The sequence below is a fragment of the Oncorhynchus keta genome, chromosome 19 (assembly GCF_023373465.1).
Source record: "Oncorhynchus keta strain PuntledgeMale-10-30-2019 chromosome 19, Oket_V2, whole genome shotgun sequence".
Lineage (NCBI taxonomy): Eukaryota > Metazoa > Chordata > Actinopteri > Salmoniformes > Salmonidae > Oncorhynchus > Oncorhynchus keta.
The window spans coordinates 82,439,807-82,465,287 of record NC_068439.1 but is presented as its reverse complement, the minus strand read 5'-3'; the positions used below and the strand labels follow the sequence as shown (position 1 = coordinate 82,465,287).

Here is a 25,481-nt window from a genome sequence, read left to right as displayed (position 1 = left end):
TAGGGGTCTTTCCTCACGATGATCAAATCTGACTCAAGGACCAATAAGGTCCGTCTGGATAGAATAAGACAAAATGAATTATCTCTTTTAACTTAGTTTGAGAAAAGCTAAGTCATTAAAGACCAAATTAACACCGGTATGTGGGCCCATGCTACATCTCTGAACTTAGTTTGATGAACCATGCTAAGTCATTAAAGACCAAATTAACACCGGTATGTGGGCCCATGCTACATCTCTGAACTTAGTTTGATGAACCATGCTAAGTCATTAAAGACCAAATTAACACCGGTATGTGGGCCCATGCTACATCTCTGAACTTAGTTTGATGAACCATGCTAAGTTTAGCATTGATATCTTTAAAAAATAAGGAAACTATTAACAATTCCCTTTAGTGATGCTAATGTGACGCTGACGCTTAAAATAATCAGAAACAATCTTCTTCTCATGGACTAAAAGTCAGATTCACTCCGAAGTTGGTCTTTGGATTCATCACAGTAGTCCCAAAAGAGTTTGACAATATAACGTTGATGCATTCATAGATGCCCACACTAGAAATGCACATAAGCTAATATGCTAAAATGCTCATATGCTAATATGCTGATATGTTAAAATGTTCATATGCTAATATGCTGATATGTTAATATGCTAAAATGTTCATATGCTAATATGTTGATGTGCTAATATGCTAAAACATGCTAGAAATATTTAGTCTTCTCAAGAACAATAGGACCATATGTTGTTTATAACAGTCACAGTCTGCCCCCTAGTGTTCATTGGTTAACCAACGTGTAGGAGTATCCACTGACTGGACTAAACATTAGGAGCACCTTCTTAATTTATAGATTTTTTTTATTCAAACCATTTTTGGGGGGTAGGTCAGATTTAATATTGCAGATAGATTGTACCTTCCATTAATGTATTTGTCTGTATCATTTCCAATCCCCCATATATATATTTTTGTAAATATACAGTACCAGTCAAAAGTTTTAGAACACCTACTTATTTGGGTATTTCTTTATTCTTACTTTTTTTAAATACATTGTAGAATAATAGTGAATAAATAACAATGAAGGCCTACCAAAATGCAAAAGGCCTCCTGTGGGGACGGGGGCTGGGATTAAAAATAAAAATACATGTAATTAACATATTGGACAAAACACATCACAACAAGAGAGACAACACTACATAAAGAGAGACAACACTACATAAAGAGAGACAACACTATATAAAGAGAGACAACACAACACTACATAAAGAGAGACAACACTACATAAAGAGAGACAACACTACATACAGAGAGACAACACTACATAAAGAGAGACACCACTACATAGAGACAACACTACATAAAGAGAGACAACACTACATATAGAGAGACACCACTACATAAAGAGAGACAACACTACATAAAGAGAGACAACACTACATAAAGAGAGACAACACTACATAAAGAGAGACAACACTACATAAAGAGAGACAACACTACATACGGAGAGACAACACTACATACAGAGAGACAACACTACATAAAGAGAGACAACACTACATACAGAGAGACACCACTACATAAAGAGAGACAACACTACATAAAGAGAGACAACACTACATAAAGAGAGACAACACTATATACAGAGAGACAACACGACATAAAGAGAGACAACACTACATAAAGAGAGACAACACTACATACAGAGAGACAACACTCCATAAAGAGAGACAACACTACATAAAGAGAGACAACACTACATAAAGAGAGACAACACTACATAAAGAGAGACAACACTACATAAAGAGAGACATCACTACATACAGAGACAACACTACATAAAGAGAGACAACACTACATAAAGAGAGACAACACTACATAAAGAGAGACCTAAGACAACAACACAGCATTGCAGCAACACATGAAAACAATGGTAGCAACACAACATGGTAGAAACACAACATGGCAACAACATGGTAGCATCACAACATGACAACAACATGGTAGCAACACAACATGGTAGAAGCACAACATGGTAGAAGCACAGCATGGTAGCAACACAACATGGTAGCAACACAGCATGGTAGAAGCACAGCATGGTAGCAACACAGCATGGTAGCAGGACAGCATGGTAGCAACACAACATGGTAGCAACACAGCATGGTAGCAGCACAGCATGGTAGCAGGACAGCATGGTAGCAACACAACATGGTAGCAACACAACATGGTAGCAACACAACATGGTAGCAACACAACATGGCAGCAGCACAACATGACAACAGCACAAAACACGGTACAAACATTATTGGGCACAGACAACAGCACAAGGGGCAAGAAGGTAGAGACAACAATACATCACACAAAGCAGCCACAACTGTCATTAAGAGTGTCCATGATTGAGGCTTTGAATGAAGAGATTGAGATAAAACTGTCCAGTTTGAGTGTTTGTTGCAGCTCGTTCCAGTCGCTAGCTGCAGTGAACTGAAAAGACGAGCGACCCAGGGATGTGTGTGATTTGGGGACCTTTAACAGAATGTGACTGGCAGAACAGCTGTTGCATGTGGAGGATGAGGGCTGCAGTAGATATCTCTATAGCTTCACAGAGTTCAACAAACATACACATCTCAACATCAACTGTTCAGAGGAGACAGCACAAATCAGGCCTTCATGGTCGAAATTAAAGTGTCTTGTGTGTCTCTTCGGAAACAGGGCCCCCCTCAAGGGGGTTATATCTGACGTCTCACAGGAAGTCAATTTTGAAGAGATAAAAAATATTCCTGAAAAGTGATTTGAAGCACGTCGGATGAATCGTGTGCTGAATGGTGGCAAAGTGAAGAGTCGATCTGTTCTTTTGTTTTTTTGATATGGAGTCTCTCAAGTGCAGTTTGGGCATATTAACTACAGAGTCAGAGCATTTATCCCAAGACCAACGCAGTGGCATCACTGTAATCATGTATCAAGTGTTTGCAGAAGGCAAACTATATATATATAGGCCATATATTACAGAAGGGAGACTATATATATATAGGCCATATATTACAGAAGGGAGACTATATATATATAGGCCATATATTACAGAAGGGAGACTATATATATATAGGCCATATATTACAGAAGGGAGAAGCCCGAGACGTCCAAGTTGTTGAAAGAATCATATTATGTGTTATAAAAGTGATGTTTATGTGACATGTTACAATTGCGGTCGGGAACCACGAAGCCACGTCTTTCCAATGCCCCACAAAGGGGTGAAAGAGAACGAGGTGGCCAAAGTCAGGGTTGTACTGGGCATTTCATAAGCAGCAGCTGTGAAAAGGGGTTGAAGGGTTGAGGGGTTGAATGCAAAGTGTCCATGGTGGTGGATTGGCCTACACTGCAGGATGCAGGGGTTTCCTTTCACCAGCAGGATCCTGACATTTTAAAGATTAAAGATGGTGGACGTTGTGGCCTTTATAGCTGTGGTAATTAATGGCACGACTTTGTGGCCTTTATAGCTGTGGTAATTAATGGCACGACTTTGTGGCCTTTATAGCTGTGGTAATTAATGGCACGACTTTGTGGCCTTTATAGCTGTGGTAATTAATGGCACTGCCAAGGTGGACAGAAGGTCCAGGAAGATAGAAATCATAGTGATTGCGGCAGAGCAGTTCCTGGAGCGGAAAGATTTTCAGCAAAGGAGTTAAATGGAATATTGGCACAAGCTGTACCACCCTCTCAGGTCCTAGAGCTTGAAAATTGAGATATGGGGAACTACAAGGAGGAAGAAGTGGACTATTTTTAATTAGGGTGGATTTAGTTTTACTGTTATGTATGTATTTATTTATTTGAATTTTATTTTTTTGGTACACCTTTTGGGGTGTAGTCCGCCATAAAACCCACAGAGGAAGAAAGAACCACAACAAGATCCCGGATAGCACATATCTTTTAAAACAATCCATATGTACATTTTCTATAATCTGTCATTTGTTGTACCCCCTAGCATATGTTATCATTGTCTATTTGTATACTTCTTGTATGTATACAGATTATTCTACATGATAAAAAAAAAAATAGCACTAGTTCTGAGCCTCCAGTATCCCATACTGCATAGCGAGTGTGTTTGCATTTTACATTCAGCGGCGCTACTGTTTTTGTTGGCCGGGCATTTTCTTTTAGGAATTATCAGCTTATATTTAAATAACGAATCTTAGTTTTAAGTACATCACACGCAAACATGGAGATCGGCACAGAAATAAGCAAGAAAATACGGGTGAGGTTATTTCGATACAATTCAAATCAATATACTTTATTGACATGTCAAGTTAATTTGCCTACATTGTCAAAGTATACATATAAGAAAAATGGTGGGACCAATAATAATAATCGTACTACTATTTGTCTTGGAAACGTAGCTAGCTACTGTACCAGTACCAGCAACTGAAAAACAAACAAACAAACAAAAAAATGATAAAACATTTTTATTTTCACACGATTTCGATACGGAAGTGACTTTTTCGTGGCAGGTTGGGAGACTGAGGTTAAGGTTCGCGAAAATGCTCTCCAACCATCTAAAGTGGCGTAAAAAGTGTGACCCTTTGCAACGAAAGCTAGTGTTTCTATTGGACAGATTCAGGTAGGTCCCCTCACTGTTTGCTGAACCTGTCCAATAGAAACACTGTTTTGGAGTAATGGGGTTTAGTCAGTAGTCCAAATAGTTGCAAAACGCCGATAGAAACGAGAGTTTCTATTGGACAAATGCAGTTTGATCCATCCCCGTTTGCTTCCGTTTAAGAAACGGTTTGCAACAGAATCGGCGGAATGAATACACCCAGACAATTTGTGAAAAGATGTCGAAAAATACAATGACATCTAATTACACTTTTATGCTTGCATTTTGGCATGATAATAATTGTTCTGAACGTTATCCAGATAAATGTAGCTACGTTGGTTAGCCAGGCAAGGAGATGCGAGAGAGTCGTTACAAACTGGTATTGTGTTATTGACTGTATGTTTTGTTTACTCCATGTGTAACTCGGTTGTTGTTGTTTGTGTCTCACTGCCTTGCTTTATCTTGGCCAGGTCGCAGTTGTAAATGAGAAGTTATTCTCAACTAGCCTACCTGGTTAAATAAATAAAAAAATAAACATGTAAAGTTACAGTAGTTAGGTTGTCTTCTTTTTTTTTTAAACCAAGTCTAGCAATTCACGATGTATTTTTTAAATATATATATATATTTTTTAGGCTGCTATCAAGGGGAAACTTCAAGAACTCGGTGCCTATTTTGGTAAGTGTGAATATCATCGGCTTTTTGAACTCATGTGCATCAGCTAACTGTTTTTACCTTCTAAAATGGGTTGTAGAATCCCTTGCTTCATATGTGATTTTGTTGTAACTGTCTCTCCCCAAGATGAAGAGTTATACCAGACTATATCGTGGTGATGGCGGCCGACAAGAAGACTTCACAGCAGATGTCTGACGACCTGGCCCTCGTCCTTGGAAACAATACTATCAAGATTACAGTCTGGTATGTATAGCTAACCAGCTAGGCCTGGTCCCAGTTCTGTTTGTACTATCTCGCCAAATTCTAAGTGTAACAGTATAACTTTTACGTCCGTCCCCTTCGCCCATACCCGGGCGCGAACCAGGGACCTTCTGCACACATCAACAACAGTCACCCACGAAGCATCGTTACCCATCGCTCCACAAAAGCCGCGGCCCTTGCAGAGCAAGGGGAACCACTACTTCAAGGTCTCAGAGCAAGTGACATCACCGATTGAAACGCTATTTAGCGCACACCGCTAACTAAGCTAGCCGTTTCACATCCGTTACATAAGGTCATTTAATTTATGTTTGGCAAGACAGCACAAACAGATCTGGGAACACTTTATAGCTAGTTAGGTGTCTTGAGTTGAGAGGATGGGGGGGTAACTTTGTATGATCTATTTCCATTTTAAACGCTTCTCCTAACCCTGGTGTGTTGTCATTAACAGGTTACATGGAGTCCCTGAGAAGCTGAGCTCTGTGGCAGTAGGTCTGTGGCAGTAGGTATGTTCAGGTTACACAGAGTCCTGGAGAAGCTGAGCTCTGTGGCAGTAGGTCTGTGGCAGTAGGTATGTTCAGGTTACATGGAGTCCTGGAGAAGCTGAGCTCTGTGGCAGTAGGTAAGTTCAGGTTGCGCCAAAGGAGTCTGTGCTTTCACTGAAAGTAACACTGTAGCGACTGGTGAGAGAGGGTATCGCCCTATCAGAGATCAAAAGAACCCGAGATGGTTATGTAACAGACTTCAAGGCCAGGGTTGTTATAATACTGGACTATAAAGTCATCTTGTGTGTTGAGCGTTTACTCTTTTCTGTTCTTGAATAGAGACCATTCATTTTTTTAAACAAATGCTTTATCTGTTGAAAGGTGTTATCTGTCCATGTGTAACTAAATTGACACTCTCTCTCTCTGTCTCTCTGTCTCTGTCTGTCTGTCTGTGTATCTAGAACCAGAGTCGATGAGGCCTCCGCTCTACTCTGAAGCTGCGGCATCTCAGCTGCGAAGAGTGAGGGGTCGAAGGGGCTTGTGGTGTCCAGTTCTCGCTCTCTGATAGGACAGAGGCCCGCGTGTCCATCTCCGCCCATGAGCACAGGTAAGTGTTGATTTAGGAGACATGGATTAAATGTTGAACATATCACTGTTCTAGTTGGCTTTGATAATGTGGAAGAGCCCTAACACTAACTCATAAGACTTCTGAAGACCTACATGTCGTTTAACTATATAGAGCTTCAGCATTTTATCGTAAGCAAACAGCCCAGCTTTGACTTAGGACATTTAGTTAGAGTGGAAGCCTTGGGACATTTAGTTAGAGTGGAAGCCTTGGGACATTTTAGTTAGAGTGGAAGCCTTGGGTTCATAAAAAAGACGTGTTAATTTGCCCCTTCCTGTTGCAAAGATGCCTTCGCTGTCTCACTGTCAATCTGCCTGAATGAATCTTCCCTATTGGACATGTGTTGTCCTGTTTATTATCATGACACCTGGGTCATATTCATTAGGCACCAAATGGATCAAAACGGACTGAAATGGTGAGGGACTACCACTACCTGAACGTTTCAAATAAAAACCTTTTGTTTTTTGTTTGCAAATTATTATATTTTTTACTACGTTGTGCACTAATGAGTACGACGGTCCTGTTGCCTTCGTGTCTTCCCCTAGTACCACAGAGACAAACGGTTCCCATGGCTCCCAGGACCCGTTCAGCCAGCGATGAGATGAAAGCATCCATCGAGCTGGTTCAGGAGCACCTCCGCGGCTTGGCCCCCAGGGGACAGACTTGCCCCCCCTCAGAGTCTCAGACCCCCAGGCAGCTAGGTACGGTGCATTCGGGAAAGTATTCAGACCCCTTGACTTCTTCTACATTTTGTTACGTTACAGCTTTATTCTAAAATGAATTAAATTGGTTTTTTCCCCCCTTCAATCTACACACAATACCTCATAATGACAAAGCTGTTTTTGCTTTGATTATTGTGTGTAGATACATATTTATTGAATCAATTTTAGAATAAGGCTGTAATTAGGGATGCACGATATATCGGTAAGCATATCTGAAATCGGCCGACATTAGCTAAAAATGCCAACATCGGCCCGATGTCTTGTTCAATGGCTGAGATCCCGTTAACGGGGTCGATATGACAACAGCCAGTGAAAGTGCAGGGCGCCAAATAGAAAAACAACAGAAATCTCACAATTAAAATTCCTCAAACATACAAGTATTTCCCACCATTTTAAAGATACACTTCTTGTTAATCCCACCACAGTGTCCGATTTCAAATAGGCTTTACAGCGAAAGCACCACAAACGATTATGTTAGGTGAGTGCCTATTCACAGAGAAACACAGCCATTTTTTGGGGGGGGGCTGTAAACCCTTTTCTTAAATCAAGGGGTGTGAATACTTTCTGAAGGCCCTGTACCTAGTATTACCAACACAGAGGACAAACTCTAAATGGTTTTTAACTCCTATTTTAAAATGACCTATCATTTTCATGTCCGGGTTTGTCGAGAACTTTTTGTTTAAGTTGAAGTGACGTCTTTCGTGACTGATCACCAAACTGTGTTCTGGTTTGTCGTAATGCAGTGACTGATCACCAAACTGTGTTCTGGTTTGTCCTAATGCAGTGACTGATCACCAAACTGTGTTCTGGTTTGTCCTAATGCAGTGACTGATCACCAAACTGTGTTCTGGTTTGTCCTAATGCAGTGACTGATCACCAAACTGTGTTCTGGTTTGTCCTAATGCAGTGACTGATCACCAAACTGTGTTCTGGTTTGTCCTAATGCAGTGACTGATCACCAAACTGTGTTCTGGTTTGTCCTAATGCAGTGACTGATCACCAAACTGTGTTCTGGTTTGTCCTAATGCAGTGACTGATCACCAAACTGTGTTCTGGTTTGTCCTAATGCAGTGACTGATCACCAAACTGTGTTCTGGTTTGTCCTAATGCAGTGACTGATCACCAAACTGTGTTCTGGTTTGTTATTCTGGTTTGTCCTAATGCAGTGACTGATCACCAAACTGTGTTCTGGTTTGTCCTAATGCAGTGACTGATCACCAAACTGTGTTCTGGTTTGTCCTATTGCAGTGACTGATCACCAAACTGTGTTCTGGTTTGTCCTAATGCAGTGACTGATCACCAAACTGTGTTCTGGTTTGTCGTAATGCAGTGACTGATCACCAAACTGTGTTCTGGTTTGTCCTAATGCAGTGACTGATCACCAAACTGTGTTCTGGTTTGTCCTAATGCAGTGACTGATCACCAAACTGTGTTCTGGTTTGTCCTAATGCAGTGACTGATCACCAAACTGTGTTCTGGTTTGTCCTAATGCAGTGCTTTTGTTTTTCTAGCTCGGCGACAAGAGACGAGCAGCCGAGACTTGAGTCCAGATGATGTGATGTTGCTGTTCGGTTATTTATTTATTTATTTTTACATTTTCTTATGGTTTAATTATCAACGATCTGGTCGGTCTTATTTTCTTTTATTTAATTTTTATTTGTGAAACTTAACAGATTTTTTTTTTTTAACCAGACAACTTACAAGGGTTTTATTAAGTTGTGGTACGGCACATTTTTTTTTGTTGATATTGCTGAAAGTATATTAAAGTACTCCACATGTCAACTTGTTGGTCTGTGTATTTTCAATTTAGAGGGAGCCAACTGGGAACGACAGGTATTTTCATTACACTGCTAGACTGACTGGGTGCCAACCCCTAAAAATCTGTCTGGACCTGCCGTTGCCACACATCAATCAAATAAATTAAATTTGTACATCAGCAGTTGTCACAAAGAAAGTGCTTAACAGAGCAAACCATACAGAGACTGAAGCACAGAGCAAACCATACAGAGACTGAAGCACAGAGCAAACCATACAGAGACTTGAAGCACAGAGCAAACCATACAGAGACTGAAGCACAGAGCAAACCATACAGAGACTGAAGCACAGAGCAAACCATACAGAGACTGAAGCACAGAAAAAAAACTCCCTGGAAGGCAGGAACCTAGGAAGGAACCAGGCTCTGAGGGGTGACCAGACCTCTACTGGCTGTACTGGGTAGACCAGAAGAACCAGGCTCTGAGGGGTGACCAGTCCTCTACTGGCTGTACTGGGTAGACCAGAGGAACCAGGCTCTGAGGGGTGACCAGTCCTCTACTGGCTGTACTGGGTAGACCAGAGGAACCAGGCTCTGAGGGGTGACCAGTCCTCTACTGGCTGTACAGGGTAGACCAGAGAAACCAGGCTCTGAGGGGTGACCAGTCCTCTGCTGGCTGTACTGGGTAGAGAGGAACCAGGCTCTGAGGGGTGACCAGTCCTCTACTGGCTGTACTGGGTAGAGAGGAACCAGGCTCTGAAGGGTGACCAGTCCTCTACTGGCTGTACTGGAACCAGGCTCTGAGGGGTGACCAGACTGGCCAGGGTAGACCAGAGAAACCAGGCTCTGAAGGGTGACCAGTCCTCTACTGGGTAGAGAGGAACGTTTTTTAAAAAATGCATTCAGGTGAGAAGTTGTGGGTGGGGGGGAATTACTCATAAATATTGATTTTGGCAGTCTGTAAATATACATGTACCCAATGATGTATGTAAATACTGGATTGATAATACTATGTTTTGGCCATATTGGCTCTCCCTAGTAAGAATAGTCCACCGTTTAAAGCACATGTATTTATAAAGCCCTTCTTACATCAGCTGATGTCACAAAGTGCTGTACAGAAATAGCCAGTCTAAAACCCCAAACATGCAAGCAATGCAGGTGTAGAAGCACGGTGGCTAGGAAAAACTCCCTAGAATGGCCAGAACCTAGGAAGAAACCTAGAGAGGAACCAGGCTATGTGGGGTGGCCAGTCCTCTTCTGGCTGTGCCGGGTGGAGATTATAACAGAACATGGACAAGATGTTCAAATGTTCATAAATGACCAGCAGGGTCAAATAATAGTAATCACAGTGAACAAGTCAGGGTTCCATAGCTGCAGGCAGAACAGTTGAAACTGGAGCAGCAGCACTGCCAGGTGGACTGGGGACAGCAAGGAGTCATCATGCCAGGTAGTCCTGGGGCATGGTCCTAGGGCGCAGGTCCTTTGAGAGAGAAAAAGAAAGAGAATTAGAGAGAGCATACTTAAATTCACACAGGACACTGGATAAGACAGGATAAATACTCCAGATATAACAGACTGACCCTAGCCCCCCGACACAAACTACTGCAGCATAAATACTGGAGGCTGAGATAGGAGGAGTCAGGAGACACTGTGGCCCGATCCGATGATACCCCCAGACAGGGCCAAACAGGCAGGATATAACCCCACCCACTTTGCCAAAGCACAGCCCCCAGACCTCTAGAGGGATTTCTTCAACCACCAACTTACCATCCTGAGACAAGGCTAAGTATAGCCCACAAAGATCTCCGCCACGGCACAACCCAAGTGGGGGGGCGCCAACCCAGACAGGATGATCACGTCAATGACTCAACCCACTCAAGTGATGCACCCCTCCTAAGGACGGCATGGAAGAGCACCAGTAGGCCAGTGACTCAGCCCCTGTAATAGGTTTAGAGGCAGATAATCCCAGTGGAAAGAGGGGAACTGGCCAAGCAGACAGCAATGGCGGTTCGTTGCTCCAGAGCCTTTCCATTCACCTTCACACTCCTGGGCCAGACTACACTCAATCATAGGACCTACTGAAGAGATGAGTCTTCAGTAAAGACTTAAAGGTTGAGACCGAGTCTGTGTCTCTCACATGGGTAGGCTGACCATTCCATAATAATGGAGCTCTATAGGAGAAAGCCCCGCCTCCAGCTGTTTGCTTAGAAATTCTAGGGACAATTAGGAGGCCTGCGTCGTGTAGGTATGTACGGCAGGACCAAATTGGAAAGAAATTAAATTCTACAGTATTTCATGTATGTTTTGATTACAGTGGGGAGAGTAACATTAGCCATCTCATAATATTAAGGGATTTTCTTAAGATGTTTTTCATTATTTGTTTGTATGTATCTCACATATAATTTAAAAGTCAGCATTAATGTGTCTGTAATAGAATAGATGTGCCAAAAATGAATATAGACATTTAATAAATGCATTTCTATATCTTCCTAAATAAGGCAAGGTGGCTTCAACACAATGGTGAGGGAGAGCCAAGATGGAGGCAAAGTGGCTTCAACACAATGGTGAGGGAGAGCCAAGATGGAGGCTCAGTGGCTTCAACACAATGGTGAGGGAGAGCCAAGATGGAGGCAAAGTGGCTTCAACACAATGGTGAGGGAGAGCCAAGATGGAGGCAAGGTGGCTTCAACATAATGGTGAGGGAGAGCCAAGATGGAGGCAAGGTGGCTTCAACACAATGGTGAGGGAGAGCCAAGATGGAGGCAAAGTGGCTTCAACACAATGGGGAGGAAGAGCCAAGATGGAGGCAAGGTGGCTTCAACACAATGGTGAGGGAGGGCCAAGATGGAGGCACAGTGGCTTCAACACAATGGTGAGGGAGAGCCAAGATGGAGGCAAGGTGGCTTCAACACAATTGTGAGGGAGAGCCAAGATGGAGGCTCAGTGGCTTCAACACAATGGTGAGGGAGGGCCAAGATGGAGGCACAGTGGCTTCAACACAATGGTGTGGGAGAGCCAAGATGGAGGCACGCTGGCTCCAACACATCAAGTGTATTTATAAATCATATATAAATCAAAGCATACTTACCTGGAGTACACTGGCACACTCTGATAATAAAGTATATGTAATATGGCTCTGGGCCAATGGAGGCTCGTCAGAGGAGGAAGGGGAGGACCATCTTCCTCAGTGAGGAATATTCCTCAGTGAGGTTATTTTCCTGGCACCACTCCGCCAGGGCCCTCACCTCCTCCCTGTAGGCTGTCTCATCATTGTTGGTACACGTGTGGCCATGCAGTCATGCGTAAACAGAGAGTATGCCATCAGTATTCATGCAAAAAAAATAATAAATGCATCATGCAAAATATATTGCCACACTACACTTACCAAGACTATTCCCAAATAAAGTTACTCGTTAAGGTAAGCTAGGACAACAACATAGAAACAGTGTCACAGTCATATTAAGTCATGTAAATTGTAAGTAAATAAGTAAATTGTTCACCAATAAAGTAATTATCAGCGCTATTAGGAAAAGACAAAATTGCGAGTGTTATTTTTATTTTTTATACCTTTACTAAAGAGTCACCTACAATAACTGGGCAAGATTTCAGAAACGGATGTGCTACCATAGGACATAACATGTTTGAACCGGTGCCAGAGCCAGAAGCGCGCGGAATTTCAACACCGCTACGATTCCACAAGAGGCCACTGTAGAAGCCGTGTGACGTCACGAATTTAACTTTAAATGCCTTTAAAATCCTCTCTTCTCTCGCCGGGTGCAGTGGCGTGCGCCTGTAATCCAAGTTGCTGGGAGGCTTAGGCTGGCGGATCGTTTGAGCTCAGGAGTTCTGAGCTCCAGTGGACTATGCCGATCGGGTGTCCGCACTAAGTTCGGTATCGATATGGTGCTCCTGGGGGAGCCCGGGACCACCAGGTCGTCTAAGGAGGGGTGCACCGGCCCAGGTCGGAAACGGAGCAGGCCAAAGCCCCCGTGCCGCTCAGTAGTGGGATCGCGCCTGTGAATAGACGCTGTGGTGCAGCCTGAGCAATATAGCGGGACACAGTCTTTTTGAGCGAAACATTTGTAATATTATTTTTTTAAACGTTGTTTTGCATTTGTAACATAAATATTCTGAAACTACATTTACTGCGATTTCCATTATTCGATTAATTTCTAAAGATCATGTAAATTTCTTAGCTTAATTTTCGCCCTTTTCTCTGATTTAGCCACGATGTTGTGAAAAACTGTTCGTAGATGGGAGTCCCTCCACTGCCTCCTGTTGGTGCTCCGGTGTAAATGACTGGTTTTCTGATCAGTTCCTCGCGAGCTCCAGTAATGGACGCTGTTGTGGAAAATTAATATCACTGTAAAGCAATAGTAATGTAAAAAAAATAAAAATAAGTTGTCTATAATTTCAATGGCGAAACTGCATAAATGTGGGAGGAATTCAGACGTGACGTCATTGTTTTAGCACATGGTTCAATGTGCCAATAAAGTCAACACAATCGAACTGTTTAGTTTTTTTTTTTTTTTTAATTGCCGCTGTCTTGGGAGCTAGAATTGGGATGATCGTGTATACTGTGTTAATGATAATACAAAAAAAATGAGTAATGGAGAACACTGCAAACGTAACATTTGATGCATTTGTGGTAAGTACCTGAGGGCTGCCATCTTCATGCATGTCAAATCAAATTGTTTGTCACATGCCCAGACTACAACACATATTCCTTACCTTACAGTGTTCTGCTCTTTAACCAACAATGCAGTTTTTAGAAAATACCTAAAAAGTAAGAGATATGAATAACAAATCATTAAAGAGCAGCAGTAAATTACAATACAGGGGGTACCGGTGCAGTCAATTTGGAGGCTATATACAGGGTGTTACGGTACAGAGTCAATGTGGAGGCTATATACAGGGTGTTACGGTACAGAGTCAATGTGGAGGCTATATACAGGGGGTACCGGTACAGAGTCAATGTGGAGGCTATATACAGGGGTACTGGTACAGAGTCAATGTGGAGGCTACATACAGGGGTACTGGTACAGAGTCAATGTGGAGGCTATATACACGGGGGTACCGGTACAGAGTCAATGTGGAGGCTATATACAGGGTGTTACCAGTACAGAGTCAATGTGGAGGCTACATACAGGGGTACCAGTACAGAGTCAATGTGGAGGCTATATACAGGGGGTACCAGTACAGAGTCAATGTGGAGGCTATATACAGGGGTACCAGTACAGAGTCAAGAGTCAATGTGTCAATGTGGGGGAACCAGTGTCGAGGTCATTGAGGTAATTATGTACATGTAGCTAGAGTTATTAAAAGAGGCTATACATAGATAATAACAGAGTAGCAGCAGCGTGTGGGGGGCAATGCAAATAGTCTGGGTAGCCATTTGATTAGCTGTTCAGGAGTCTTATGGCTTGGGGGTAGAAGGTGTTTAGAAGCTTCTTGGACCTAGACTTGGTGCTATGACTAGGGTGGCTGGAGTCTGACAATTTTTAGGGCCTCTGACAGCCCGGTATAGAGGTCCTGGATGTCAGGAGGCTTAGCCCCGGTAATGGACTGGGACAGCATGTGGGAATAGGTTTTGTCGTTCCCTCTTCACGACTGTCGTGGTGTGTTTGGACCATTCTAGTTTGTTGTTGATGTGGACACCAAGGAACTTGAAGCTCTCAACCTGCTCCACTGAGCCCCATTGATGAGAATGGGTGCGTGCTCGGTCCTCCTTTTCCTGTAGTCCACAATCATCTCCTTTTGTCTTGATCACATTGAAGGAGAGGTTGTTGTCCTGGCACCACACGGGCATGTCTCTGACCTCGTCCCTATAGGCCGTCTCATCGGTCGGTGAACGGGCCTACCTCTGTTGTGTCATCAGCAAACGTAATGATGGTGTTGGGAGTCGTGCCTGGCCACGCAGTCATGAGTGAACAGGAAGTACAGGAGGGGACTGAGCACGCACCCCTGAGGGGCCCCTGTGTTGAGGATCAGCGTGGCGGACGTGATAAGCATTAAAAATTGCAGCAAATCAAGACTGTATAAAAACATAAGTGGTTTCAAAAATCATTGACAAACCAAACACACTAAACCTTTTTTTTTATTATTGAGTATCGTCTGCATATCATTACAGGTCGTGGTCCTCAGGGTGGTAGAGCTCACTCATCAGCCGGTAGATGTAAGAGGGAGCGTTGCCGCCAATGTTAGAGATGAACAGAGTGATGAGTTCAGGAGGAACGTAGTCAAACACTGGGCAGTGCACGTTGACCTTGGATAGAATCTCTCCTATAGAGAAACAGAGTAAAGTCACATGTTGAACACTGGGCAGTGCACGTTGACCTTGGATAGAATCTCTCCTATAGAGACACAGAGTAAAGTCACATGTTGAACACTGGGCAGTGCACGTTGACCTTGGATAGAATCTCTCCTATAGAGAAACAGAGTAAAGTCACATGTTGAACACTGGGCAGTGCACGTTGACCTTGGATAGAATCTCTCCTATAGAGACACAGAGTAAAGTCACATGTTGAACACTGGGCAGTGCACGTTGACCTTGGATAGAATCTCTCCTATAGAGAAACAGAGTAAAGTCACATGTTGAACACTGGGCAGTGCACGTTGACCTTGGATAGAATCTCTCCTATAGAGACACAGAGTAAAGTCACATGTTGAACACTGGGCAGTGCACGTTGACCTTGGATAGAATCTCTCCTATAGAGACACAGAGTAAAGTCACATGTTGAACACTGGGCAGTGCACGTTGACCTTGGATAGAATCTCTCCTATAGAGACACAGAGTAAAGTCACATGTTGAACACTGGGCAGTGCACATTGACCTTGGATAGAATCTCTCCTATAGAGAAACAGAGTAAAGTCACATGTTGAACACTGGGCAGTGCACGTTGACCTTGGATAGAATCTCTCCTATAGAGACACAGAGTCAAGTCACATGTTGAACACTGGGCAGTGCACGTTGACCTTGGATAGAATCTCTCCTATAGAGAAACAGAGTAAAGTCACATGTTGAACACTGGGCAGTGCACGTTGACCTTGGATAGAATCTCTCCTACAGAGAAACAGAGTAAAGTCACATGTTGAACACTGGGCAGTGCACGTTGACCTTGGATAAAAAAAAATGTAAACATGTTTTGCTTTGTCATTATGGGGTGTTGTGTGTAGATTGACAGGGGGGGGAATACTTAAATACATTTTAGAATAAGGCTGTAACTTAACAAAATGTGGAAAAAGTCAAGGGTCCTGAAAAGTTTCCCATAATGCACTGTAGGTGAGAAAAAAAAGGATGGGCAAAGAATGCAAGTTTACCTTCTGTGAAGGGAAGCACCTCGTGTGGGGAGACAAACTTATGGAATGTGTCCTCTTCATTGGGAAACTGAGAACACAAAACAAAGAAATCCAACCAGTCAAGTCACACAGTGATGAATATAACAGAAGACAACGTCACAGTCCGAGAGTGTTTGGCATCACCTATCAGTGAAGCAGGGCTCACTGACAACCACACGTCTATTCAGAAAGTCACTGTTCTGTTCCTGACGACTGTTGTTGTGAGTACCTGAGGAGAGAGCTTGAACATGGGAGCGCAGACGATGAGCGGAGTCGAGTGGTGCCTGGCTGCTAGAGCTACAGTGTGGGTTCCGTTGACCGCCCTGAGCCCGCCATTGGCCAGAACCGTCTGTGTTCCGATGATGACCTGGTGAGAGGATAACCAATAGGAGGAACAGAACAGAATCAAAACTGGTTTAGTTGCATTGACAATAGACAAGCGTCCTCTAGTGAACAAAAGATTCTTACATTTTTTTTTATTTTTAAAGTCCTTATTGTTAGGTAAATCAAGAGAGCTGTTCTGATGAAATAAGACCGGAAATAATCATTTTGAATTAAAATGCATCGATATTACTACTTAATGTTCCGTCTGTGTAAAATAAAAATAATAGTCACTAAATAAAGCAACAGAACAGTAAAAGTGTGAAATTCACCTTATTCACTCGGGACATCACTGCAAATATGGCGGCGTCGGCTATTACAGTGGTCTCGATGCTGGCTTTGGACAGATTAGTAGCCATTTCATGACCCTTGGGAAAGAGGCAGGCAGAAGGGTCGTTACTACGGTCTGTTGCCGAAATGGAAATGTTCATTATTCAATAACTTCAAGAGAGAGACAGTCAATTCATGAAATAGATTAAAACTTTTGGTGGTTGTGACATTTAAACATTTTTAAATTAAATTGGGATCGTTAAATGTTAAGAAAATATCACTAACAGAAATGTTTAAATCACAGTGCAGTTATCACAAAATATTAAATAATGTGTGGTTGAAGGACGGGTGGAATAAATGGAAAACAACGCATTAAAAATCCATAAAATATAACATTCTATAGAGAGCAAGGCCTTAATGTAACAAACAAAGTCAAGGGGGTCGCTCTGAATATTTTCCCGAAAGCACTGTATGTAGAACCAGTGGGTGGGGGACAGCAGCTGGGTGAGCGCCGTCTGGTAGGTAACCAAGACTGTGGTAGATTGAACTGCACTGCCCCCTAGCAGTCACAAGCAGGACCAGATTTGAAATGTGAACGTGATTTTAATGATTTTTTCCCCCTCTTATCTTTTAACAGGAGAACCACGAAAGCAGCCATTTTGACTGGTTATGAATGGTATTATTTTTTTATTACTCCGCCATTTTTAAAAGTCATGCCTCCCTCGGTCCTTGACTTGTCCTAAACTAATCCATTTAACACACTGTCTAAATCAGTCTGCATAAAATACTGTCTAAATCAGTCTGTATAAAATACTGTCTAAATCAGTCTGCATAAAATACTGTCTAAATCAGTCTGCATAAAATACTGTCTAAATCAGTCTGCATAAAATACTGTCTAAATCAGTCTGCATAAAATACTGTCTAAATCAGTCTGCATAAAATACTGTCTAAATCAGTCTATACAAAATACTGTCTAAATCAGTCTATACAAAATACTGTCTAAATCAGTCTGCATAAAATACTGTCTAAATCAGTCTGCATAAAATACTGTCTAAATCAGTCTGTATAAAATACTGTCTAAATCAGTCTGTATAAAATACTGTCTAAATCAGTCTGTATAAAATACTGTCTAAATCAGTCTGTATAAAATACTGTCTAAATCAGTCTGTATAAAATACTGTCTAAATCAGTCTGTATAAAATACTATCTAAATCAGTCTGTATAAAATACTGTCTAAATCAGTCTGCATAAAATACTGTCTAAATCAGTCTGCATAAAATACTGTCTAAATCAGTCTGCATAAAATACTGTCTAAATCAGTCTGCATAAAATACTGTCTAAATCAGTCTGCATAAAATACTGTCTAAATCAGTCTGCATAAAATACTGTCTAAATCAGTCTGCATAAAATACTGTCTAAATCAGTCTGTATAAAATACTGTCTAAATCAGTCTGTATAAAATACTGTCTAAATCAGTCTGTATAAAATACTGTCTAAATCAGTCTGTATAAAATACTGTCTAAATCAGTCTGTATAAAATACTGTCTAAATCAGTCTATACAAAATACTGTCTAAATCAGTCTGCATAAAATACTGTCTAAATCAGTCTGTATAAAATACTGTCTAAATCAGTCTGTATAAAATACTGTCTAAATCAGTCTGTATAAAATACTGTCTAAATCAGTCTGTATAAAATACTGTCTAAATCAGTCTGTATAAAATACTGTCTAAATCAGTCTGTATAAAATACTGTCTAAATCAGTCTGTATAAAATACTGTCTAAATCAGTCTGTATAAAATACTGTCTAAATCAGTCTGTATAAAATACTGTCTAAATCAGTCTGTATAAAATACTGTCTAAATCAGTCTGCATAAAATACGGTCTAAATCAGTCTGCATAAAATACGGTCTAAATCAGTCTGCATAAAATACTGTCTAAATCAGTCTGCATAAAATACTGTCTAAATCAGTCTGCATAAAATACTGTCTAAATCAGTCTGCATAAAATACTGTCTAAATCAGTCTGCATAAAATACTGTCTAAATCAGTCTGTATAAAATACTGTCTAAATCAGTCTGTATAAAATACTGTCTAAATCAGTCTGTATAAAATACTGTCTAAATCAGTCTATACAAAATACTGTCTAAATCAGTCTGTATAAAATACTGTCTAAATCAGTCTGTATAAAATACTGTCTAAATCAGTCTGTATAAAATACTGTCTAAATCAGTCTGTATAAAATACTGTCTAAATCAGTCTGTATAAAATACTGTCTAAATCAGTCTGTATAAAATACTGTCTAAATCAGTCTGTATAAAATACTGTCTAAATCAGTCTGTATAAAATACTGTCTAAATCAGTCTGTATAAAATACTGTCTAAATCAGTCTGTATAAAATACTGTCTAAATCAGTCTGTATAAAATACTGTCTAAATCAGTCTGTATAAAATACTGTCTAAATCAGTCTGTATAAAATACGGTCTAAATCAGTCTGCATAAAATACTGTCTAAATCAGTCTATATAAAATACTGTCTAAATCAGTCTGCATAAAATACTGTCTAAATCAGTCTGTATAAAATACTGTCTAAATCAGTCTATATAAAATACGGTCTAAATAAAATACGGTCTAAATCAGTCTGCATAAAATACTGTCTAAATCAGTCTGCATAAAATACTGTCTAAATCAGTCTGCATAAAATACTGTCTAAATCAGTCTGTATAAAATACTGTCTAAATCAGTCTGTATAAAATACTGTCTAAATCAGTCTGTATAAAATACTGTCTAAATCAGTCTGTATAAACACACTGCCGTTGGAATCTTAATATCACAAACAGAACTGGAACCAGTTTTAGGAGGCCATGTCATTTTAATGGTTTTCCCCAGTTGCCCCTCCTCCTCCTCCCGACGGCGGGGCCAGCTCCCCCCCTCCTCCCGACGGCGGGGCCAGCTCCCCCCCTCCTCCCGACGGCGGGGCCTGCTCCCCTCCTCCTCCCGACGGCGGGGCCTGCTCCCCTCCTCCTCCCGACGGCGAGGCCTGCTCCCCTCCTCCTCCCGACAGAGAGGCCTGCTCCCCTCCTCCTCCCGACAGTTGAAGGTGCCGTGCCCAGTTGACAATCACCCCTATAATTACCTCAAACTATAATCTCAAGATGGTATGTACCCTCTATCAGTCCACCGAATCACAGAAGTCTTATCAGTCTACTCTGGCCTACTAGGGAGCACACAATGAGAGTGTGTGTAATTTACCACGGCAATAAGACCCAAGACGAACGGATGCACATGCTCCGTTAGTGTCGCTACAAGATCTGAATGAAAACGCCTCCGATGGAAGAAATGAATCACGATGTCGCTGATGACTAATTCTGCTTCTGAGCCTCAGTCTGAACCTACACCAAAAGGCTTCCCAACAGCTTCTACCCCCAAGCCATAAGACTCCTGAACATCTGGTCAAATGGCTACCCAGACTATTTGCATTGTCATCGTACCCCCCCCCCCTGGGAGCGAATGAGGGGTGAAAGTATAGTTGGATGGAGGGAGGGTTGATGAGAGTGAATGAGGGGTGAAAGTATAGTTGGATGGAGGGAGGGTTGATGGGAGGGAATGAGGGGTGAAAGTATAGTTGGATGGAGGGAGGGTTGATGGGAGGGAATGAGGGGTGAAAGTATAGTTGGATGGAGGGAGGGTTGATGGGAGTGAATGAGGGGTGAAAGTATAGTTGGATGGAGGGAGGGAATGAGGGGTGAAAGTATAGTTGGATGGAGGGAGGGAATGAGGGGTGAAAGTATAGTTGGATGGAGGGAGGGTTGATGGGAGGGAATGAGGGGTGAAAGTATAGTTGGATGGAGGGAGGGTTGATGGGAGGGAATGAGGGGTGAAAGTATAGTTGGATGGAGGGAGGGTTGATGGGAGTGAATGAGGGGTGAAAGTATAGTTGGATGGAGGGAGGGTTGATGGGAGTGAATGAGGGGTGAAAGTATAGTTGGATGGAGGGAGGGTTGATGGGAGGGAATGAGGGGTGAAAGTATAGTTGGATGGAGGGAGGGTTGATATGAGGGGTGAAAGTATAGCGTATACCTGGCAGAAGGGGGCACACTCGGCCACGATGACGTGGAACTTGCGTTTCCTCGCTGCGTCTTTGAGGAAGGCCTCGACGGTGCGTGAGCGGCCGACAGTCATGATCACCTCGTTGGAGTGGATGTGCTCCAGGGCCTGCATGGCGATGTTGTCTGTGGTGCCCTCTGGGAGAAAAGAAGAAGACCGTTAGCTCAGTGCTGCTTGACCATGATTATACCCATGGGGAGGTGTAGTGTAAAAACAACAAGAGACGATTGGTTTAAACTAAAGGAGACGTTCGTTTGAATCATTTGGATTTCAGCCACAACCAAGTATAGAACTATGGCCTTATTAGGTCTATGAAGGAGGTGGAGAAGAGAGAGACTGATGGTGGAGTATGTGTGTTCTCTCACGTCACCCCGCTCCTCCGCTCTCTCCACTGGCTTCCAGTTGAAGCTCGCATCCGCTACAAGACCATGGTGCTTGCCTACGGAGCTGTGAGGGGAATAAACCTCAGTACCTCCAGGCTCTGATCAGGCCCTACACCCAAACAATGGCACTGATAATCCACCTCTGGCCTGCTCGCCTCCCTACCACTGAGGATAAAGTTCCCTGGCTCAGCCCAGTCAAAACCCTCGCTGCTCTGGCTCCCCAATGGTGGAACAAACTCCTCACGACGCCAGGACAGCGGAGATAATCACCACCTTCCGGAGACACCTGAAACCCCCCTCTTTAAGGAATACCTAGGCATAATCCTTCTCACCCCCTTAAAAGATTTAGATGCACTATTGTAAAGTGGCTGTTCCACTGGATGTCATAAGGTGAATGCACCAATTTGTAAGTCGCTCTGGATAAGAGCGTCTGCTAAATGACTTAAATGTAATGTAATGTAATGTGTGCTCTCTAAGACGGCGTTTCCCCAATGCTGGGTCCTCCAGTACCCCCAACAGCCCGGACAATCATACTCTATTCACCTCATTGAGGGCATGATGATTAGTTAACAAGTTGAATTAGGGTGTGCTTGTCCAGGGCTACATAAAAAAATGTTTTAAAAAAATATTTTTGAGGGCCTGAGTTGGCAAACACTGTTCTTAGTGAACGTGTCTTACCCAGCTCTGTGAGGAGTTCATTGATGGCCTCTATGACGTTGGCTTTGAGATGAACAAAGTGTTGTCTGAAGTTCTCCTCACTCAGCCCCCCTGACGTTAGCAACTTGTGAAGGGATTCCTGCTGGTCTGTCTCCTCGCTGCTACCACGAGACCTAGGGGATAACACACACACACACACACACACACACACACACACACACACACACACACACACACACACACACACACACACACACACACACACACACACACACACACACACACACACACACACACACACTTGTGGTTGTTGCTTGTAGCTGCATGTCAGCATATTCATAAACTCACCTGGCATCCTCCTCCTCCCTGATGATAAACTCACCTGGCATACTCCTCCTCCCTGATGATAAACTCACCTGGCATACTCCTCCTCCCTGATGATAAACTCACCTGGCATACTCCTCCTCCCTGATGATAAACTCACCTGGCATACTCCTCCTCCCTGATGATAAACTCACCTGGCATACTCCTCCTCCCTGATGATAAACCCACCTGGCATACCCCTCCTCCCTGATGATAAACCCACCTGGCATACCCCTCCTCCCTGATGATAAACCCACCTGGCATACTCCTCCTCCCTGATGATAAACCCACCTGGCATACTCCTCCTCCCTGATGATAAACCCACCTGGCATACCCCTCCTCCCTGATGATAAACCCACCTGGCATACTCCTCCTTCCTGATGATAAACCCACCTGGCATACTCCTCCTCCCTGATGATAAACTCACCTGGCATACTCCTCCTTCCTGATGATAAACCCACCTGGCATACTCCTCCTCCCTGATGATAAACCCACCTGGCATACTCCTCCTCCCTGATGATAAACCCACCTGGCATACTCCTCCTCCCTGATGATAAACCCTCCTGGCATACTCCTCCTCCCTGATGATAAACCCTCCTGGCATACTCCTCCTCCCTGATGATAAACCCACCTGGCATACTCCTCCTCCCTGATGATAAACCCACCTGGCATACTCCTCCTCCCTGATGATAAACCCACCTGGCATACTCCTCCTCCCTGATGATAAACCCACCTGGCATACTCCTCCTCCCTGATGATAAACCCTCCTGGCATACTCCTCCTCCCTGATGATAAACTCACCTGGCATACTCCTCCTCCCTGATGATAAACCCACCTGGCATACTCCTCCTCCCTGATGATAAACCCACCTGGCATACTCCTCCTCCCTGATGATAAACCCACCTGGCATACCCCTCCTCCCTGATGATAAACCCACCTGGCATACCCCTCCTCCCTGATGATAAACCCACCTGGCATACTCCTCCTTCCTGATGATAAACCCACCTGGCATACCCCTCCTCCCTGATGATAAACCCACCTGGCATACTCCTCCTCCCTGATGATAAACCCACCTGGCATACTCCTCCTCCCTGATGATAAACCCACCTGGCATACCCCTCCTCCCTGATGATAAACCCACCTGGCATACCCTCCTCCCTGATGATAAACCCACCTGGCATACTCCTCCTCCCTGATGATAAACCCACCTGGCATACTCCTCCTCCCTGATGATAAACCCACCTGGCATACTCCTCCCTGATGATCTTGAGGACGCGCAGTACCATGTTGCCCACGGTGGTCTCAGACGGCTGGGCGGCTGTCATTCTCCTCCCTTCCTTGCGAATAATTTCCATCAGGTCGCCTATCATCAAATACAAGAGGATAATATTTGATCATACATCATTCCTAGTAGTGAATTGTGTTTTTAGACATGGCTAACTCACGAACCCATTGGACCCGTTTCAACAATTACAGACGCAATGACAGTCTATCGTAGCAGTTCACATTTTGACATAGAAAACTACAATCGACGTGAAATCGATTTGATTTAAAAATACAAATAAATAACCCGTGGCAGATATATCCTATCTAACGTTAGCTAGGAGGTCAATTAACTAGCTAACTACCCGAAAGTTAAGCTATCGAATAAACTCAAAATTATCCTATTAACTATAAGACTTTAGAAAACGTTACCTGCGCTGCTCCATCGTGCCTGGGCTGTTACTTTCCGGAGCAAAGCTGTCGTTTCTCTGGCGGTTTCTCCCGACCCTCGGATCGGTCCTGTCCCACAACCTCCCCGCTTTAAATCGGCCAGAAAAGCCTCAATTCGCTCTGTTAAATCTGCTTCTTTGTCAGCCCCGGGCATACTGTTATCTGAATTCACCAGCTGGCCTTAACGCGACGCTTTATCAAAAATAAGTTGATGTTGTCCACATAGAAAATGATAGAGATCTCTAGTAGCCAAAAGACAATTTTAGCATGAACTTTTAGCACGGGCAGCGCCATTTACGGCTTCCGCCATGCTTCAGATATTTTAAAGTAGTTCATTGGGTGAGGCTTCCTATGTGTTGTTGCCTCAATGACGCAGCCCATGCTCTCACAGATGCCGTAGTGGAACAAGCATAAAGAGGAGTACTCTATCTATCTCTATGGTCGTAAACTATTTGCATAGGGAAGTCACGTGAACCGGAACCAGATTGCGCGTGAAAGGAGGATGCTTCCGGTACATTATTCTAGTCCAATGCTGATTGGACCAAATTATTAGAAGGACATCTTGTAATATTTTCAGATTTCATAAAAATAGATTTCACCAGTTTTCGCATAAAATAGACATTTAACCAATACCATTTACTTTCTATAAGAGTATCTATGTCATGAGCCTTTGCTAGGTAAAGCCCTGCCTTATCTCAGCTCACTGGTCACCATAGCAGCACCCACTTATAGCACGTGCTCCAGCAGGTATATTTCACTGGTCACCCCCAAAGCCCATTCCTCCTTCAGCAGCCTCTCCTTCCAGTTCTCTGCTGCCAATAACTGGAACAAACTGCAAAAATCACAGAAGCTGAAGACTCATATCTCCCTCACTAACTTTAAGCACCAGCTGTGAGAGCATCTCACAGATCACTGCACCTGTACATAGCCCATCTGTAAATAGCCCATCCAACTACCTCATCCCCACACTGTTATTTATCTTGCTCCTTTTCACCCCAGTATCTCTACTTGTACACTCATCTTCTGCACATCTATCACTCCAGTGTTTAATTGATATATTGTAATTATTTCACCACTATTGTCTATTTATTGCATTACTTCCCTCATCTTACCTAATTTGCACACACTGTATATAGACTTTTTCAACTCTGTGTCTGTTCACACTGCTATGCTTTATCTTGACCAGG

At 43.0% G+C, this 25,481-nt stretch overlaps 1 protein-coding gene and 1 long non-coding RNA gene across 29 annotated transcripts; one reads left to right on the top strand and one right to left on the bottom strand.

Moving 5' to 3' along the window:
* Positions 1-4,023: 4,023 nt before the first annotated feature.
* LOC118378619 (uncharacterized) lies at positions 4,024-9,115 on the top strand. Of its 5 annotated transcripts, XR_008071767.1 has the most exons (7): positions 4,024-4,232; positions 4,469-4,595; positions 5,204-5,246; positions 5,370-5,486; positions 5,953-6,593; positions 7,157-7,312; positions 8,845-9,115. It is a non-coding gene; the product is annotated as an uncharacterized LOC118378619 (long non-coding RNA). The 5 variants fall into 5 exon arrangements; XR_004824465.2 differs by lacking the exon at positions 4,469-4,595 and having other exon boundaries at positions 4,038-4,232; XR_008071766.1 differs by lacking the exons at positions 4,024-4,232; positions 4,469-4,595 and adding an exon at positions 4,662-4,950.
* Positions 9,116-15,165: 6,050 nt separating this feature from the next.
* Positions 15,166-24,621, bottom strand: LOC118378620 (translation initiation factor eIF-2B subunit beta). Of its 24 annotated transcripts, none has more exons than XM_052471585.1 (10): positions 24,277-24,621; positions 23,824-23,944; positions 22,240-22,391; positions 21,152-21,315; positions 17,078-17,173; positions 16,654-16,791; positions 16,407-16,473; positions 16,062-16,078; positions 15,920-15,990; positions 15,166-15,422 (listed from the first exon to the last, which is right to left on the bottom strand). In XM_052471585.1, exons 1-9 carry the CDS (start codon positions 24,446-24,448, stop codon positions 15,958-15,960), a joined length of 960 nt encoding a protein of 319 aa, XP_052327545.1. In that variant the 5' UTR covers positions 24,449-24,621; the 3' UTR covers positions 15,166-15,422; positions 15,920-15,957. The 24 variants fall into 24 exon arrangements, with proteins under 24 accessions (XP_052327545.1, XP_052327546.1, XP_052327544.1 ...); XM_052471586.1 differs by lacking the exon at positions 15,920-15,990 and adding an exon at positions 15,636-15,706; XM_052471584.1 differs by lacking the exon at positions 15,920-15,990 and adding an exon at positions 15,494-15,564.
* Between the last annotated feature and the right edge of the window lie 860 nt (positions 24,622-25,481).

Excerpts from the sequence above, each read along its gene's own strand:
- LOC118378620 (XM_052471568.1), bottom strand. The coding sequence starts at position 24,448 with ATGCCCGGGGCTGACAAAGAAGCAGATTTAACAGAGCGAATTGAGGCT. Across the intron at positions 22,392-23,823 it reads ATCAGGGAGGAGTATGCCAG|GTCTCGTGGTAGCAGCGAGG; the intron begins GTGGGTTTATCA and ends GTTATCCCCTAG. Across the intron at positions 21,316-22,239 it reads TGAACTCCTCACAGAGCTGG|AGGGCACCACAGACAACATC; the intron begins GTAAGACACGTT and ends CTTTTCTCCCAG.